We start from the raw sequence: 15,415 nt of genomic DNA on the forward strand, positions 1-15,415 counted from the left end.
CAGCAAATATTCACTGCCATCTTCTCTACAGAATATAATGTGCAGTGATGTGGGGCTGAAACTAAGGCTATGGAAGGTGTTTCACAAAGTTTTGAGTTTGATCTCAGGCTGAAGTCAGAACAGATCTAAACTGAAGACAACTGAAGCAAATTGCAGAAACTTGCACTTGAGCTACACTACAAATAATTTAGAGCTTTTGGTTCTGTAGACAGACCTCTTTCTGCAGTTGACCAGTCTTTTATGTTAGCTTCATTGTAGGTTGACTGCAGATCAGCTGCGTCCTGCTCACTTTTTCCAAGTATGCTAATGTTTATCTTCAGTTTTAGCTATCACTTAACTCAAAACCTTGGTAAAAAAGCCCATATTTTTACTCCGTGTAGAAGACCTTTATTTGTGATGCAGTATTGGAGGCAGAATATGCGCTGTAGCTGTGTAAGGAATCTCACTGCAGTTTGAAGGGAAAGGGTCAGTACTCCAGTTATAGGTGGACTTAGCTTGAATCACAGAGAAAGGTTTGCGTATTTGGGCAGCTATAATCTGGAGGCCCGTTACCGTCATTCATTTTGACCAGTTGTCCGTATTGGTTGTATTCATGCAGCAGTGAAATATATTCTGTGTGAATGGATCAGCTAGAAAGAAAGAATTACAGAGTTGTTACCCTTCGTGGACGGTTACAAGGGCCCACTCCAAGCATTCCTGCTGCTCAGCAACACCTCTATCCACTAAGTGCTTTAGCTAAAATGATCAGTGATGCTGCATAGTGGTGCAGTTGCGAAGCCACCACATGCATTATGGCTAGACTATAGATGCCATAGTATATACTCCCAATACCCCTCTACTGGAGCCAAGGCTGGGGTGTATTTAGAGTCACAAGCAACTATTCAGCACAATGGGGGGTCACAAAAAATATTCTGACCTCTAATGAATTTTGAATTGTAATGAAAAAATTCAATATGTTGAAAGTCATACTTCTCGAATATTAGTCATAAGAAATTAGGGGGATGTACATCACACAGCTTTTAAAGCACACACCCACTGATGTAACCTGTTGCATCACAGCTTATGTGATGTCCTGTTTCTGCAAATAAAGACAATTTTATGCACTTCACAAGTGGGTCGAGTGGTCTCTCTTGGACTGTATCCCAGTGTGTAGTTGTTTCACTGGGTGAAATCCAGCTAAGCTATTATACAACCCAATATTAATACATAAACTTAAATCTGGCTTATAGTAATTACAAAAGGCGCTTTCGTTTTATTTGAGCTTTAATATGTAAAATATAATCATGCGTACCTATTATCCGTTCTTTTCATTTCCAAGACCATTTCCATGAGTTAAAAACTCAACTGGGAAATGAAAGAAATTACTTAGAAATATTAACAAAGCTCTGCAAGGAACACATAGTATATGTAGAATATAGAGGTACTGTATAATCCTGATGAGGTCACATAGGGATATATCCACTAAAGGGCGGTAAATGTAAGATTTGTAGACAGCCCAGGTGGAGTTTACATCAATTTTGCACAATTTAGGTTGCAAATTGCGTAACTTGCTGTGTACATCCATCACTTATGTTGCTTGCATAACAGGCAGTGTAAGTGATACATGTATAGAGTTACGCTGTAAACTTCATGTTCATTCTCTACAAAAGTTTACTATCCTTTTTTTTGCGCATATAGTAGTTAGACATGAATACATCAAGTTAATGGTTCTAAGAATATAATTTGGTATAAGGTTCATTCTTACCAATCCATGTCATGCTACCATTATTTTTTTTCTCCTAGGAGTTTTAGAACAAGGTTGGCAAGCTGATTCTGCCACACGCATGGTAATGCCGAAGAAACCAGGTAGGTGGTGCTGCAGGGTCAATTTGTGTACACTAAATTCAGGGCGGGCCTTTTGTTGGTTTTTTACTCTTCTTTTTGCTCCTGGAAATCTTTCCTAATAGTACTGTAGTCTGCTTTATGAGCTGTACAGTCATGTCTCATTACTTCAGTTCCTTAACAGCACATCTTGTAGAGGCTTTTCTGTGACTGATTTCTTTGTGTAGTTAGTAAGAAGCTTGGCAGATTTTGCACTTTATTTTAAAGAAAAGCCACTCCTTAGCATCACAAGGAATGAGTTCATATCCAACATCCGCTTTTTTTTTCTTTTTTCTTTAAGTCATTTCTAAAAATAACTCGGTTTTCTGTCTCGCAGCCTTTCACACATGGTTTCTAGGCTAGCGGAGGACTAGCATCTGCTCTGCTGGCAGTTCTGTTCATAATTTCCTAAAGCGCTGCAGGTCTAGAGGAAGGGGGGGGGGGGATTTGCAGAGTAACCATGTACACTTTGGGCAGGAGGTCAGAGTGACGGTTTGTTCTGCTTTCCACACAGATTCTGCACCCCTGTCTCTGATCCCCAATGAACAGCAGCTGGCGAGACTCACTGACTACGTGGCTTTTCTAGAGAACTAGCACTCCCTTCCCGCCTGACATGAAGAATGCACCAAGCCGAGGGAGAGGCAGACTGATGGTTTTCCCATGGGTTGTTGCCCTTGCTCCAAATCTTCACACTGTATGTGCTCGTTACAGGCGGGGCAAACCCCTCAGCTGTTCTAGGACTGAAAGGGTTAACAAGGGTGGGAGAAGGCAGCAGTGGGCACAGCAAAACTTGCCTTGTGTGCGTTTTTAACCGCTTTCCTACCACACGGACTTTCAGTAACACATGCAGAAAGTTGCCAGAAGTCGTTGTGGTGGGAAGGGGGATTTAGTTATTTTACCAAACTTTAGCAATAGTTATGTATTTTGTCTGATAGGACTTCTTAGGTTGAGGTTGCCTGTGAAGTGGAATCTTCTAGCTGCTTTGCAGAGGTGAGTTTTTCCAGTCTTCTTACTAGTAGTGGAATATGTTAGCATCTCATTTCCTCCTAGTAATTAGAAACGTAGAGCATGCAGCTGGCTGTTTCTCATAGTGACACACCATGTGTCGCAAGGTTCTTGGACAATCAGGTGTCACCATATCGATCCATGGAATGGATTGCAAATCCTCTTCCACTGTAAATAATGGAAAACAATGATAGCAAATCTGGAGAGAAGCTCTGGAACCAGCTTATTCCCCAAGCTGGGTGTCCTGTCTAAACAATCAGTCCCCATTTAGAAACAGCACTCAATGCAGAGCTGTTCCCATCCATCCTTTTTTCGTTTTAATATGGATATATTCTGGTAGGCTTAACCAGTCTGTGGTTCCTATAGATTTTTAGGGAGTCCAGTTGTGAGATTCCCTGCTTGGCTATGTGTTTCTCCAACCACAGCAATAGAATATAACAGCTCCTGTTGTATTAGTGGCTGTCTCTCGTCTCCTGCTGTACTCTAAAAATGTAAAATGAATGTAAATAACAGCATGGAGAGTGGAGCGCCCTGATCATGGCAGGTGGGAGAACCTATAGACTCGGGTTTCTCGCTACCACTGTTCTGAAGAAATGTGCAAAGTAAATAATGCCCAAAATTGGAAATTGCTTAAAGGAGTTATCAAGGCTAATTTTAAGAAAATAAGTGCTACTTACCTGGGGCTTCCTCCAGCCCCAATCTCCCAGCATGTCCCTCGCCGCAGCTCTGCTGTCAGCCGTTCGCTGTGGCCGCCTCCCGGACCCCGGCGATGTCAGTCCGACCTCCAGGCCTGTACTGCGCCTGCGCGAGCGGCGCTGTCAATCACCGCCATGTGGACCGGAGTGGACTGCGGTGTCCGCTCCGGTACACGTGGCGGTGATTGACAACACTGCTGGCGCAGTACAGGCCTACCTGGTGGTCGGCCTGATGTCATCGCCGGGGACCGGCAGAGCTTTGGCGAGGGATATGCTGGGAGATTGGGGCTGGAGGAAGCCCCGGGTAAGTAGCACTTATTTTCTAAAAATTAGTCTAACTCCTATAAACGCAAGCTGATCCGTATTTTATCCTAGCATGCATGTTTCTGTACCAACTGATGAGTTCCTGGGAAGACTTTGGCACTGAAGATGTAATATATGTACTTTAGCGTGTTACTTCTCCAGACACTGCATGGAAGATGGGCAGTGGTACAACTTGTGAACTTGTATCCTGATCTTGAAGCTCTGTAAAGAACATGACACATTAAAACATGTTTACTACATAGTGTTGTCTTTTTCTTTTGTCTTACCCTTACAAATCAGTTCTTGTTACAGCTCTGGCTTTAAGTGGATACCACTCTCACTATACAGTCCAAGGTTTGAGTCCCAGCTGTGGAATATGGCTTCTACACGCAGTTGTGCCTAGATTGTGGTAGGGACATTCGATTTCTAGCCCCTCTGAAGGACAGTCAGTGTTGGGGATTGGGAAGTAGTGGGATGTTGGGGAGGGCACCATGGATGTATTTTCTAGGTTAGGTGGGTATTTAGAAGAAAAGAGGTGTCTTACGTCTTAGGATGACTCGCACAAGAGATTCTCCCAGAATATACATACAGGGCACCTCCCCAACATCCCAATGCCCGTTGTCATTTAGACATATCATCCTGAGGTGTTAGTCCTTTGCTAGTTGGGACCAGCCTACAAGTAGTAAAGAATACAGGAGGAGCGCGTCCACCCAGGTCCAGAAGGATCTGGGATACAGAGCGGGAACAGTATCACTACCCACAATTCCTGTACTACTTCCTGCACTTAACAATACTGCACCATTAGGCTCCTGGTTTCCCTTCATTCCACTGGCATTGAGCTCTCTTCTCTTGGCTGAGAGGAACCCCTGAAACCTGATCTACAGACAGTGATGTGAATCGTTTGACATACCGTACTCTGTAAAGCAGTACAAGAAATGTGACAGTGCTGTGTGAATGAATAATGATGGTAACTGTTATAGGAGTGTTTATCAGGATGCTCTCTCTTTCAGACTTCTGTTGTGGGAAGATAATTCCCTCCACCAGCTGCTGTCAGTCTGTCTATGTGGTTATTGCTGGATGGATTGAGGAGGTGAAAGCAAGCTCAGCTGTCTTCACTAGGGGATTACATGCACTCATACACAAGCTGATCAGTCTATAATGTATTCTATTAATTTGCTCATTAAGAAACTGGAAGTGGTGATGATTTGATACCACAGTAAACAACTTATGAACAGCAGGATTCAGAGAGCATTTGTGGGATTTAACAAACTACATTCACAATGGGCTGTTTTATTTCAGCTTAGCCCCACTTGAAGCTGTATGGACCCTTCACTATAACTTGAGTTGCGTTGAGAATTGAGAGAACAGGGACTTGACCAGTACAACCTATTTCTCTACTGATCTTGTGACACTTTTGTAATCACTTTGTTGCCTGGAGTCAATATGTCATCAAACCCCTATAGGACACAGGTGTCGGACTCGAGGGCCATATCCATGCTAGTGTTTAGGGTGAACAGAGGAATTAAGAAATTGGTTCTACTTGATGAACCACACCTTTCCTGGTTCCATCCCATCAAGTAATTTGAGCTGGGTCAAAAATATGTGAGAACCTCAGCCCTTGAGGATTGCAGTTAAACATCCCTGCTATAGGGCTTGTTTTTTAAAAATAAACCCTGATACTGTAGTAAAAGTGAATGTATTCACGCCCACGTGACACTAGCTCTGCATTGGAACTCAGGCTGGTCCATAGTCATGTGGATGGAAAGAATGTATGGTCACACCCTCTGCAATGTGTTTCTCTCTCTCCTTCCCCCCTCCCCCTTCCCCTCTTCAACCTGACACGATGAGAAGAATGTATCAGTCTTGCTGCTGCATTCATTACCGATTGAAGTGGGGCAGTACGGTTAGAGGGGAGGCCAGACGAGAATTGCAGTAGTCTAGGCGAGAGCTGAAAAGGGGGTGTATGAGGAGTTTAGTGGTGTCAGGGGACAGGTAGGAGCGGATCTTGGAGTTGTTGCAGAGGTGGAAGTTGCAGGATCGGGCAATACTTTGGATGTGGGGTGTAAAGGAAAGTGCAGAGTCCAGGGTAACACCTAGACAGCGGGCTTGGGAGGTAGGGCGGATGGCAGTATTTTCCATAGTGATGAGTAGATCTGGGAGGGGTGCAGCTGTGCAGGGCGGGAATTTCAGAAGCTCAGTCTTGTCCAGATTAAGCTTCAAGAACCTGGTGGCCATCCAGGAGGAAATAGATGTGAGGCAGGTGGAGACTTTGTCCAAGGTAGAGGAGAGATCTGGGGTGTGGATGTATATCTGGGTGTCATCGACATACAGGTGGCAATTGAAGCCCGTAGAGGAGATGATTTTCTCAATTGAGGCAGTATAGAGTGGGAACAGTAGTGGTCCTAGGACGGAACCTTGAGGAACACTAACTGAGAGGGGTGTAGGAGTGGATGAGGAGCCATTGAAAAATGTTGTGAAGGAGCGGTAGGAGGAGATCCAGGCTAAGGCTAGGTCCTAAATGCCCATTGACTGCAGGGAGTGGAGGAGGGCGTGGTCGACAGTGTCAAATGCCGAGGAGAGGTCCAGGAGAAGCAGGAAGGTGTATTTACCTTTGGCAAGGTCATTGGCCACTTTGGTGAGGGGTGTTTCAGTAGAATTGGCTGTACGAAAACCAGATTGCAGGGGATGAAGAAGGGAGTTGGAATTGAAGAAGTTGGTCAGGCGTTGGTGGGCCAGGCAATCAAGAATTTTCGAGGCAAAATGGAGGAGGGAGATTGGGCGGTAGTTGGATGGCAGTGCAGGGTCAAGTGAAGGTTTCTTCAGCAGGGGAAGCACAATGGCCTGTTTGAATACGGAGGGGAAGATGCTGGTGGAGAAGGAGAGGTTGAACAGGTGGATGAGGATGGGCGAGATCAGGAAATATGTGGGTGGAGGGAATCAGATGGGACCGGATCTAGGGTGCAGGAAGTGTCAGGTGAAGTTGCCAGCACCTGGTTTGCTTCCTCCACTGTGACAGGAGTGAAGGAGGTAAGGGGAGGGAAAGAGGCAGGAGTAGGTTGGGGCGAGCAGGAGGGGGCGATGGAGTGGAGGAAATATCCCTCTGGATGTTTGTAATTTTTGTTGATAAAGTAGTTTGATAGGTCAGTGGCTGAGAGCGTAGAGGTTGGGGGGGGGGGGGGAGATGTTGGGTTGAGTAGGGCATTGAAGGTGGCAAAAAGATGACGTGGGTTGGAGGCTTGGGTAGCGAGTGGAGTATTTGTTTGCTATCAGCGAGGGCAGTATGATGCGTCTGCAACTTGGTCTTGTATCCCAGGAAATCATGGTTGTGGCGGAACTTCCTCCATTTGTGTTCTCCAGCTCGTGTCTCTTTGTAGTTTGTGAGGGCAGTGTGCCAAGGTTAGGAGTTGGGCTGACAGTCCGAAAGGTAAGGGTAGCAGCATGATCTAAGGCTGCTGAGAGGTTATGATTGTATTGAGCTGCCGCTTGGTTGGGGCAGATTAGGCTGGGGAGGGAGGAGAAGAGGGTGTGGACGGGTGTGTCTAGTACATTGGGGTTAAGGTTGCGCAGATCTCTCTGCCATCATCCAGGTCAGGGAGGGGGGCAGGGGGTGCAGGACAGAGTGAGGGTGAAGGTGATGAGGTGGAGTGAGGGTGAAGGTGATGAGGTGGTGGTCAGAGATGGGAAATAGTGCAATGTCTGGGTTTGTATGGGTGTTGGCTTTGGAGAAAATTAGGACTAGGGTATTACCAGCGCTGTGGGTGGGGGTGTTAGTGTGCTAACTGAGGCCAAAGGAGTTGGTGAGGGAGAGAAGCTGAGCGGCAGAGGTGGTGGGCTCATAAAGTGGAATGTTAAAGTCTCACAGGACGATGGTTGGGTGGTCGGAGGACAGGATGTGTGGGAGGCAGGAGGCGAGGTTGTAGAGGAAGTGCGATGTTGTACTGGAGAGGGAGGGGGGGGGCGGTACAGGACTGCTGATATGATGATGGCTGGGAGGGGGTGGTAGAGGCTGGTAGCATGGGCCTCAAAGGAGGTAAAGTAAAGAGAAGGCGGAGGGGGAAGGACACGGAAAGTGCAGGACGGGGAGAGGAGTAGGCCCACCCCTCCCCCAGGCCTATGTTAATTAATGTAGTAGTGGCCGCGCTAGTAAAGTATCGTGTTCACTATACTTCAGTGTGCAGCAGTAAAAGGAGTGCATGTAACTAAAGAAAGCACATTATGCAGCACAGCCGCACGTAGCGTGCGCTAGCTTTTTTTTTTCTCTTGCATTTCGAATCAACCCCATAGTCACATGTCGCCTCGGGTACACTTTGATATAGGGCTGGACGAGTCCCACGAGCTAGGTAGCGAAATGCCTCTTAGATGAAGCTTTGATAAATCTGCTCCACCGTGGATGCATTTCCTGTAAGGTGTGTTCAGCCTGCACTAAACGGAGCCATCCTGTAGTATGTCGCATGCATGAACTATTATTGGATCCCTTTATCTAAAAACACTGCCTGATGCTGATAGAAATATGGCTAATCTCAGCCTAGCAGAGGCCGGCACATAAGTAGTGCAGGCCATTTCATTCATCATGGATCTGCATGAGAGGAAGAACATATTTGTAACACTTGTAGATTAGAATGTGATCCCATAATCTTCTGTGATGAATGCCTCTGGACCAAGATGAAAGATTTTGGTTCATTCTTGCAGCAAGTGTTTATTAAAAAGAAGCCCTCTAATCATATCCCTTTCTAGTTTCCTCATTAGGATTGTGTCTTTCTTTAAATACACTCTTTGTACAGTCTGAGGTTTTTTCTTTTTGTGCATGCTGTAAATGTATGCACCTCATATAAAAAAGTATGTGCAACCACCACACCCATGTATGCTTTGAAGGTTAAGTGACATGTGATAGACGTGTATGTAAAGTGGAAAGCATACAAGTAAATTTATCTTAAGTATTTATATAGTGCCGACATATGCAGCGCTGTGTAGAGTATATTGACTTGTCATTAACTGTCCCTCAGAGGGGCTCACAAGCTAGTCCCTTCCATAATTATATGTATTGTATAGTGCATGTATCATGGTCTACAGCCAATTTAGGGGGAAGCCAATTAACTTATCTGTATGTTTTTGGGACGTTGGAGGAAACTGGAGTGTCCAGAGGAAACCCACACAGACACGGGAAGAACATAAAAACTCCTTGCAGATGTTGACCTGGCTGGGATTAGAACCAGGGATCCAGAACGTGTTAATATTCAGCTATGCAACTGACAGTTTCTCTCCAGTCAGGTTATAGTGTCCCTTATTGATAAGGAATTGCAGCCATAAACACTTTCCTGGCAGAGAACTGGGCTTCTGAGAGCAGGGGATAGATAACAAAAAGGTCAAGAGTTCATATATTTAAGCACTCTGAGACATGGGTCAGACTGTTTCATTGAGCTGAGGCAAAACAATAAATCCACTTTAGCTTGAAAAGATTTCCACTTCACATTGGAGCGAGACTACATGGATTCACTCTCTGAGGTCACAGACTGCTATTATTTGGTTGTTCCAGGCTCACAGTCTATGTTACAAATTATCTCTGAGCTGGGGTTCCTGTCTGGTTTCTTTGTAAAGCTAGCCACACACTCATAGATGGCCACCTGATGTGGAAAAATATAGGTCCCTGTCTGATCAGAATCTGATCAGAGAGGTATCGATTCCTTCCACACAGTGCACATAGATATGCAAAAGATTACACCATGAACTGTAAATACACATTTAGCTCATGCTAGATGTCACTTTAGGGTCCCTTTAAAGGATACCTGTAGCCTTCTAAAAAAGAAAAAGTTGCATACGTAAGAAGAGTTATTGCCCAGCAGGGGCGTAGCAATAGGGGTTGCAGAGGTTGCGACCGCATCGGGGCCCTTTGGCCAGAGGGGCCCTGATGGGCCCTCCCTCAACTACAGTATTAGCTTCCTATTGGTCCTGTGCTCATAATAATCACTTCTATAGATACTTTGAATATTGGCAATCATTAACAAACTGTTCCCCATTCCCTTCTTGCACCTCTGACACTGTAGTTGCCATTGATGCGCCGTATCAATTGTTATGTATAGAGTGCTAACGGGGCCCCATTGTAAAACTTGCATCGTGGGCCCACAGCTACTTACCTACGCCAATGCTCAGCAAGCTCATGGTGAACCAGAACTAGGAATATGTAAGGGCTCATGGTGAACCAGAACTAGGAGGAGTATGTAAGGGGCTATAAAGCCACTTACATACTCCTAACCCCTTTCTGGTCCTCTCTGTCTCCTCCTTTCACCCGCTGTAACCCATTTAACTTTCCTGCTGGCTGCATCCTCAGGTCTCCTTGGAAGGCTTTAAAATGACTTGGGTCTCTGAGTACTTCCAAAGAGGAGCAACTCTGTACTTCGATTGCGCGAGTCCTCAGTAGAAAGCCGCTTGTCTTTAGAAGTATTTGGAGACCTAAATACTAACGAAGCCTTCCATGGTGACCTGAAGCCTTCTTTGACATCAAAGTCGGACTGCTGCAATGGGGGACCAGAGGTGGAATGAGGGGAAGCTGAGAGGATCAGGAAGGCTCTAAGGCAGTGACAGGCAAACGTGGCTCTCCTGATGTTAAAAAACTACAAGCCACACAATGCATTGCAGGAGTCTTGACAGCCACAGTCCTGTTTCATAAAGGCAAATTCATTGTGGGACGTGTAGTTCCTTAAAGGAATACTGTAGGGGGGGGTTGGGGAAAATAAGTTGAACTTATCTGGGGCTTTTAAAGGTCCTCCGCAGACATCCTGTGCCCGCGCAGCCACTCACTGATGCTCCGGCCCCGCCTCCGGTTCACTTCTGGAATTTCAGACTTTAAAGTCTGAAAACCACTGCACCTGTGTTGCTGTGTTCTCTCTTCCGCTGATGTCACCAGTACTGTGCAGGCCCAGTAGGGGTTTGTGCCTGCGCAGTACACTCCTGGTGACACCAGCGGGAGCGAGGACACGGCAACGCAGGCGCAGTGGTTTTCAGACTTTAAAGTCTCAAATTCCACAAGTGAACCGGAGGCAGGGCTGGAGCATCAGTGTGTTGCTGCGCGGGCCCAGGACATCTGCGGGGGACCATTAGAAACCCCGGGTAAGTTCAACTAATTTTCCCCGACCCCTTACAGCAATGATGGCTAAACTTGGCACTCCAGCTGTGGTGAAACTATAAGTCCCATGAGGCATTGCAATACTCTGACAGCTCTAAGCATAACTCGGGGAGGCAGAGGCATGATGGGATTTGTAGTTTTGTCACAGCTGGAGTGCCAAGGTTAGCCATCACTGCCCTACAGTATTCCATTAACAGCTGGAGAGTCAAGTTTGCCTATCACTGCTCTAAGGCATCCAGAGTCTTCCCTCTTCTTAGATGTTTGTAACTTTTTTTTTAACAGTTATAAACTTTCCCTTAACACTACACTGAAGGAAGCTAAAATTACTTGAGGGCCTGGCATTTTCAGGCATTTGTGCTCAATCTTGACATGGGCACACTCTCATTACACTGTAATGCAAGCTGTGTGGTTTACAGAAATGGGAGTCACAGCACCTGTGGTGCTCTCTGAATTGGACAGTGCTATGATGCTCACAAAATGCACGCAGCAGTGCGCTGTGAGAACCTACTGCTGCGCAACAAAGATTGCCCCTGGGAAGGAGCTGTTCCTGTGCAGTGTCTGATGTCCCTGTATATTCCACACTGATAAGCATTGCTGAAATCAGCTCAGCAACTCTTAATGAAAAAGCACAGAAGTGACTTGATTCATCCATTAAAGCAAAGCATTACCACTTGCAAACATAACTCATACCCAGGGCTGGATTACCAAGCAGTCGCTTGGGGCCCCATTCAGAGTCAAAGGGGCCCCAACATCACATAAACCAGCCCTCGCCATCCTGTCAGTGGTGGCTGGATGGTATAATGGTTAAAGGGTTTTCGCTATTTTCTTGATCGAAATCGCGGCCACAGCAATTTCGATCGCGAAAATAGCGAAAACTAAAAGGCGTAGGGTGACAGTTTATCTATCTCAAAATGATATGCATCTTTCCATAGTTACATTGTATTACACAGGACGACTTTTCTCCAAAGTCAGCAGCTCGATTCAGCACAATGCAATGAAATATAAGGAACCCAGGGGGATATAATTACAAACATTATGCTGGTAGGTGTGAGGATGTAATTAATTAGTTGTGGGTATGCTTAAAGGCATACCCACAGGCACTGCTCGGAATCCCTTTAAGGCCTCTGACACAGGAGACCAGGGTTCGAATCTCGGCTCTGCCTGTTCAGTAAGCCAGCACCTATTCAGTAGGAGACCTTAGGCAAGTCTCTCTAACACTGCCTATAGGGCGCGTCCTAGTGGCTGCAGCTCTGGAGCTTTGAGTCCGGCAGGAGAAAAGCGTGATATAAATGTTATTTGTCTTGTCAAATGATGCCGTGCGCTGCTGATTGTCTTCAGAGCCAGGCTCTCCTCCTAGGTCCCCCTCCTGCTACTGTGCGCTCTGCCGCTGCCCACTCCTCCCTCCCTTCCCACAGAGAACCCCAGCTGCAGCAAGAATGATAGCAGCAGATGGCAAACGCTCACTCACCTATCCATGATCCAAGCGATAGAGATCCCGTCATCTGAAACCCATCTGTCTCTTCTACAGTGCAGCTGCTCGCTCTGAACTTCCTGATTCTCGGATCAGACAGGAAGTAGTAATAGTAGTAGCAACAGAGCGGCAGCACTCTAGAGGAAACAGATGGGCTCCGGATGACGGGACCTCTATTACTTGGATCGCAATAGGTAAATGTGAGTCATCTGGTGCTGTCATGTTGGCTGTCTAGTTTGGGAGGAAATCGGTGGTTTGGCCTGGGGAACGGCTTCCGGTTTGGCGGTGTCCAGAGCTTTCTGCTATTGCCAGGCTGGAGATGCAGGGGGAAAGTGCTGCTGCTGTGATATCTTGCACCCTCTTCACAGGGGTACCCCAGCCCCTGAGTGCAAATGTCCCAGCCATTCATCTCTCACTCTGCATTTTGCCGCTGCTATTCCCTGCATTGTGCACCCACAGAGGAAAGCTGGCTGTTGCCCATAGCAACCAGTAGCTCAGCTGCCCCGGTGTGTGCGGCATGTTGCTGTGCAGCTGCATCTTCTGATTCTATTATGACATGATGGGGGGGCCCAAATAAGTTACTTTGCTTAGGGCCCCATTTAGCCTTAATCCGGCTCTGCTCATACCCCAGAAATATACAACTTTGCTGCAAAGTGTAGCTTTGTCACATTCTTTCTGTACATGTATAATCCTGTAACTGCCAGTATAGGATCTAAATTGCTTACAGTCCACAACGTGCAGATGCAGTGGTTTATGTGGTTTGATCGGTCTTTAGCAGACTTAAATGACAACTGTAGCAAGAGGGCTATTATTATTATTTTAGCATTTATAAAGCTCCAACATCTTCTGCAGAGCTTTACAGAGTATATTGTCTTGCAGTGGTGTAGCTAAGGAGCTATGGGCCTCAGTGCAAGTTTTACATATGATTTACAAGCACTGTATACATAACAATTGATGCAGCACCCCAACGCCTGCCAAGGACAACCACAGTGTCAGGTGCAAGAAGGGGATGGGGGACAGTTTGTTACTAAGGGCCCTTTCACACCAGAGGGATTTTTCGGCGTTTTAATGCCACGGCCGAAGTTGGCGTTTTGCTAGGTAAAAGAAAGTCCATAGACTTTCATTTTACCTTTCACATCTAACTCGGCGTTTTGGAGCGTTGCGTTTCAACGCTCCCAGGAGCTTTTTCAGGGCTGTTTATAGCCGAAGTTGGCTGTTGGCGTTTCAATGATAGTCAATGGAAAACGCCAACTTCAGCGTTTTCAAAGCCTTTTCAAAGCGTTTTACAGCTATCTTGTTCACTTATTTTTATAGAAGAAAAAAAAAAAAGGACGTTTTCATATGGGCTGTAAAACTCTTTCAAAAGGCTTTGAAAACGCTATGTATTGGCGTTAAGCAAAAGGATGACTTTCAGCTTTTTCTACCGCAGCCTCTAGTGTGAAAGAGCCCTAAGAACTACTATTCAAAGCATTTATAGAAGTGATTATTACCAGCACAGCACCAATAAAGCTACTATAAAATACTGCAGTTGAGTGATGGAATCTTGGGGTCCCTCTTGACCAAGGGCCCAGTGCGGTTACAACCTCTGCACTCCCTATTGCTATGCCACTGTTGTCTTATCGCTTAACTGTCCCTCAGAGGGGCTCACAATCTAATCCCTACCATAGTCATTTGTATGTATTATGTAGTGTATGTATCGTAGTCTAGGGAAAGTTTTGGGGGGAAGCCATTTAACTTATCTGTATATTTTTGGGATGTGGGAGGAAAACTGAGTTCCTGGAGGAAATCCACGCAGACACGTGGAGAACATACAAACTCCGGGCAGATATGGAGGCTGTCGTATTCATTTCTTTTTAAACAATAACAGTTGCTTGGCTGCCCTGCTGATCCTCTGCCTCTAATACTTTTAGACCCTGAACAAGCATGCAGAAGATTAGGTTTTTCTGACATTATTGTCAAATCTGACAAGATTAGCTGCATGTTTTTTCTGGTGCTATTCAGACACTACTGCAGCCAAATAGATCAGCAGGATAGCCAGGCAACTGTTATTGTTTAGAAGGAAATAAATATGGCAGCCTTCATATTCTCACTTCAGTTGTTTTTTTAAGTCTATAAATGTAGTGATGTATATGAAGAAAACATTTTTGGAAGAGAAAGAGCTAAGAAATATCTACAGGAAGATCTATGAACATTACACTTTTGTACTGCCTCCAAAATGATGAATTCTTAGTATGTTTTTCATGTTTCCTTAGTGATGCGGCTGTTACTAGGGGTTAAAGCGGTTTCCCAGAGTTCTGACATTTGTGGAGAGCTGATGAGTCATGTTATAGGTTACATGTATGGTTTCTGGCCTGTTGCCTTGTGCACAGCACTGATGTGGGGGAAACTGGATAAACTGCATGGGAAAGCCTGCTGTGTGTGGGCGATTTCGGTTAATAACCACAATGTGGCGCCAGCGCTCAACCTCTAGACTTAAGCCATCTATAACATGTAAAGTTCCAATTACAACGCAGTGGAACAATATTATCACATCCAAATTACAACCTCGGTTATTATTGTATATATTAGCAACCTCTGCCATAGCATCGGTCTCACTAACAAATATGATTCAGATTTTCTCTATCCCACACCCAGAACAGTGCAGCACACTCATCAGGTAAAGGATAAACAGCTGTTAAAGAAAACCTGTACTGAAAATAAAAGTCAAAATAAGCATACACAAGTCATACTTACCTCCCATGTAGTCTACTCCTCAGTGTCTTTCTCCTGTCCCGCGTCCTATTTGTTCAATATGATCAAGGGAATTTTCCGTCCTCCATTTTGAAAATAGCCATTACCCCATAACAGCTTTCTGGTCAGCACACAGTTAAACTGTAACATCGCCCACTTGAGCCATAGGGAAACATGAACATTACCTGGTACATCCGTTTTCCTCTCAGCTATAACTGACAGCAACTGATA

At 45.5% G+C, this 15,415-nt stretch overlaps 1 protein-coding gene across 2 annotated transcripts in view; it reads left to right on the forward strand.

The window, feature by feature from the left end:
* COPS8 (COP9 signalosome subunit 8) overlaps positions 1-3,533 on the forward strand; it is a 36,781-nt gene extending 33,248 nt beyond the window's left edge. For both annotated transcript variants that reach the window (XM_068245331.1, XM_068245330.1), the window contains 2 exons: positions 1,783-1,845; positions 2,375-3,533. In XM_068245331.1, the coding sequence (XP_068101432.1) occupies positions 1,783-1,845; positions 2,375-2,454 (143 nt within the window). In that variant the 3' untranslated portion in view covers positions 2,455-3,533. The remainder of the gene's footprint in view (positions 1-1,782; positions 1,846-2,374) is intronic.
* The last annotated feature ends 11,882 nt before the right edge of the window (positions 3,534-15,415 follow it).

Source organism: Hyperolius riggenbachi, chromosome 7 (assembly GCF_040937935.1).
Source record: "Hyperolius riggenbachi isolate aHypRig1 chromosome 7, aHypRig1.pri, whole genome shotgun sequence".
Taxonomy (NCBI): domain Eukaryota; kingdom Metazoa; phylum Chordata; class Amphibia; order Anura; family Hyperoliidae; genus Hyperolius; species Hyperolius riggenbachi.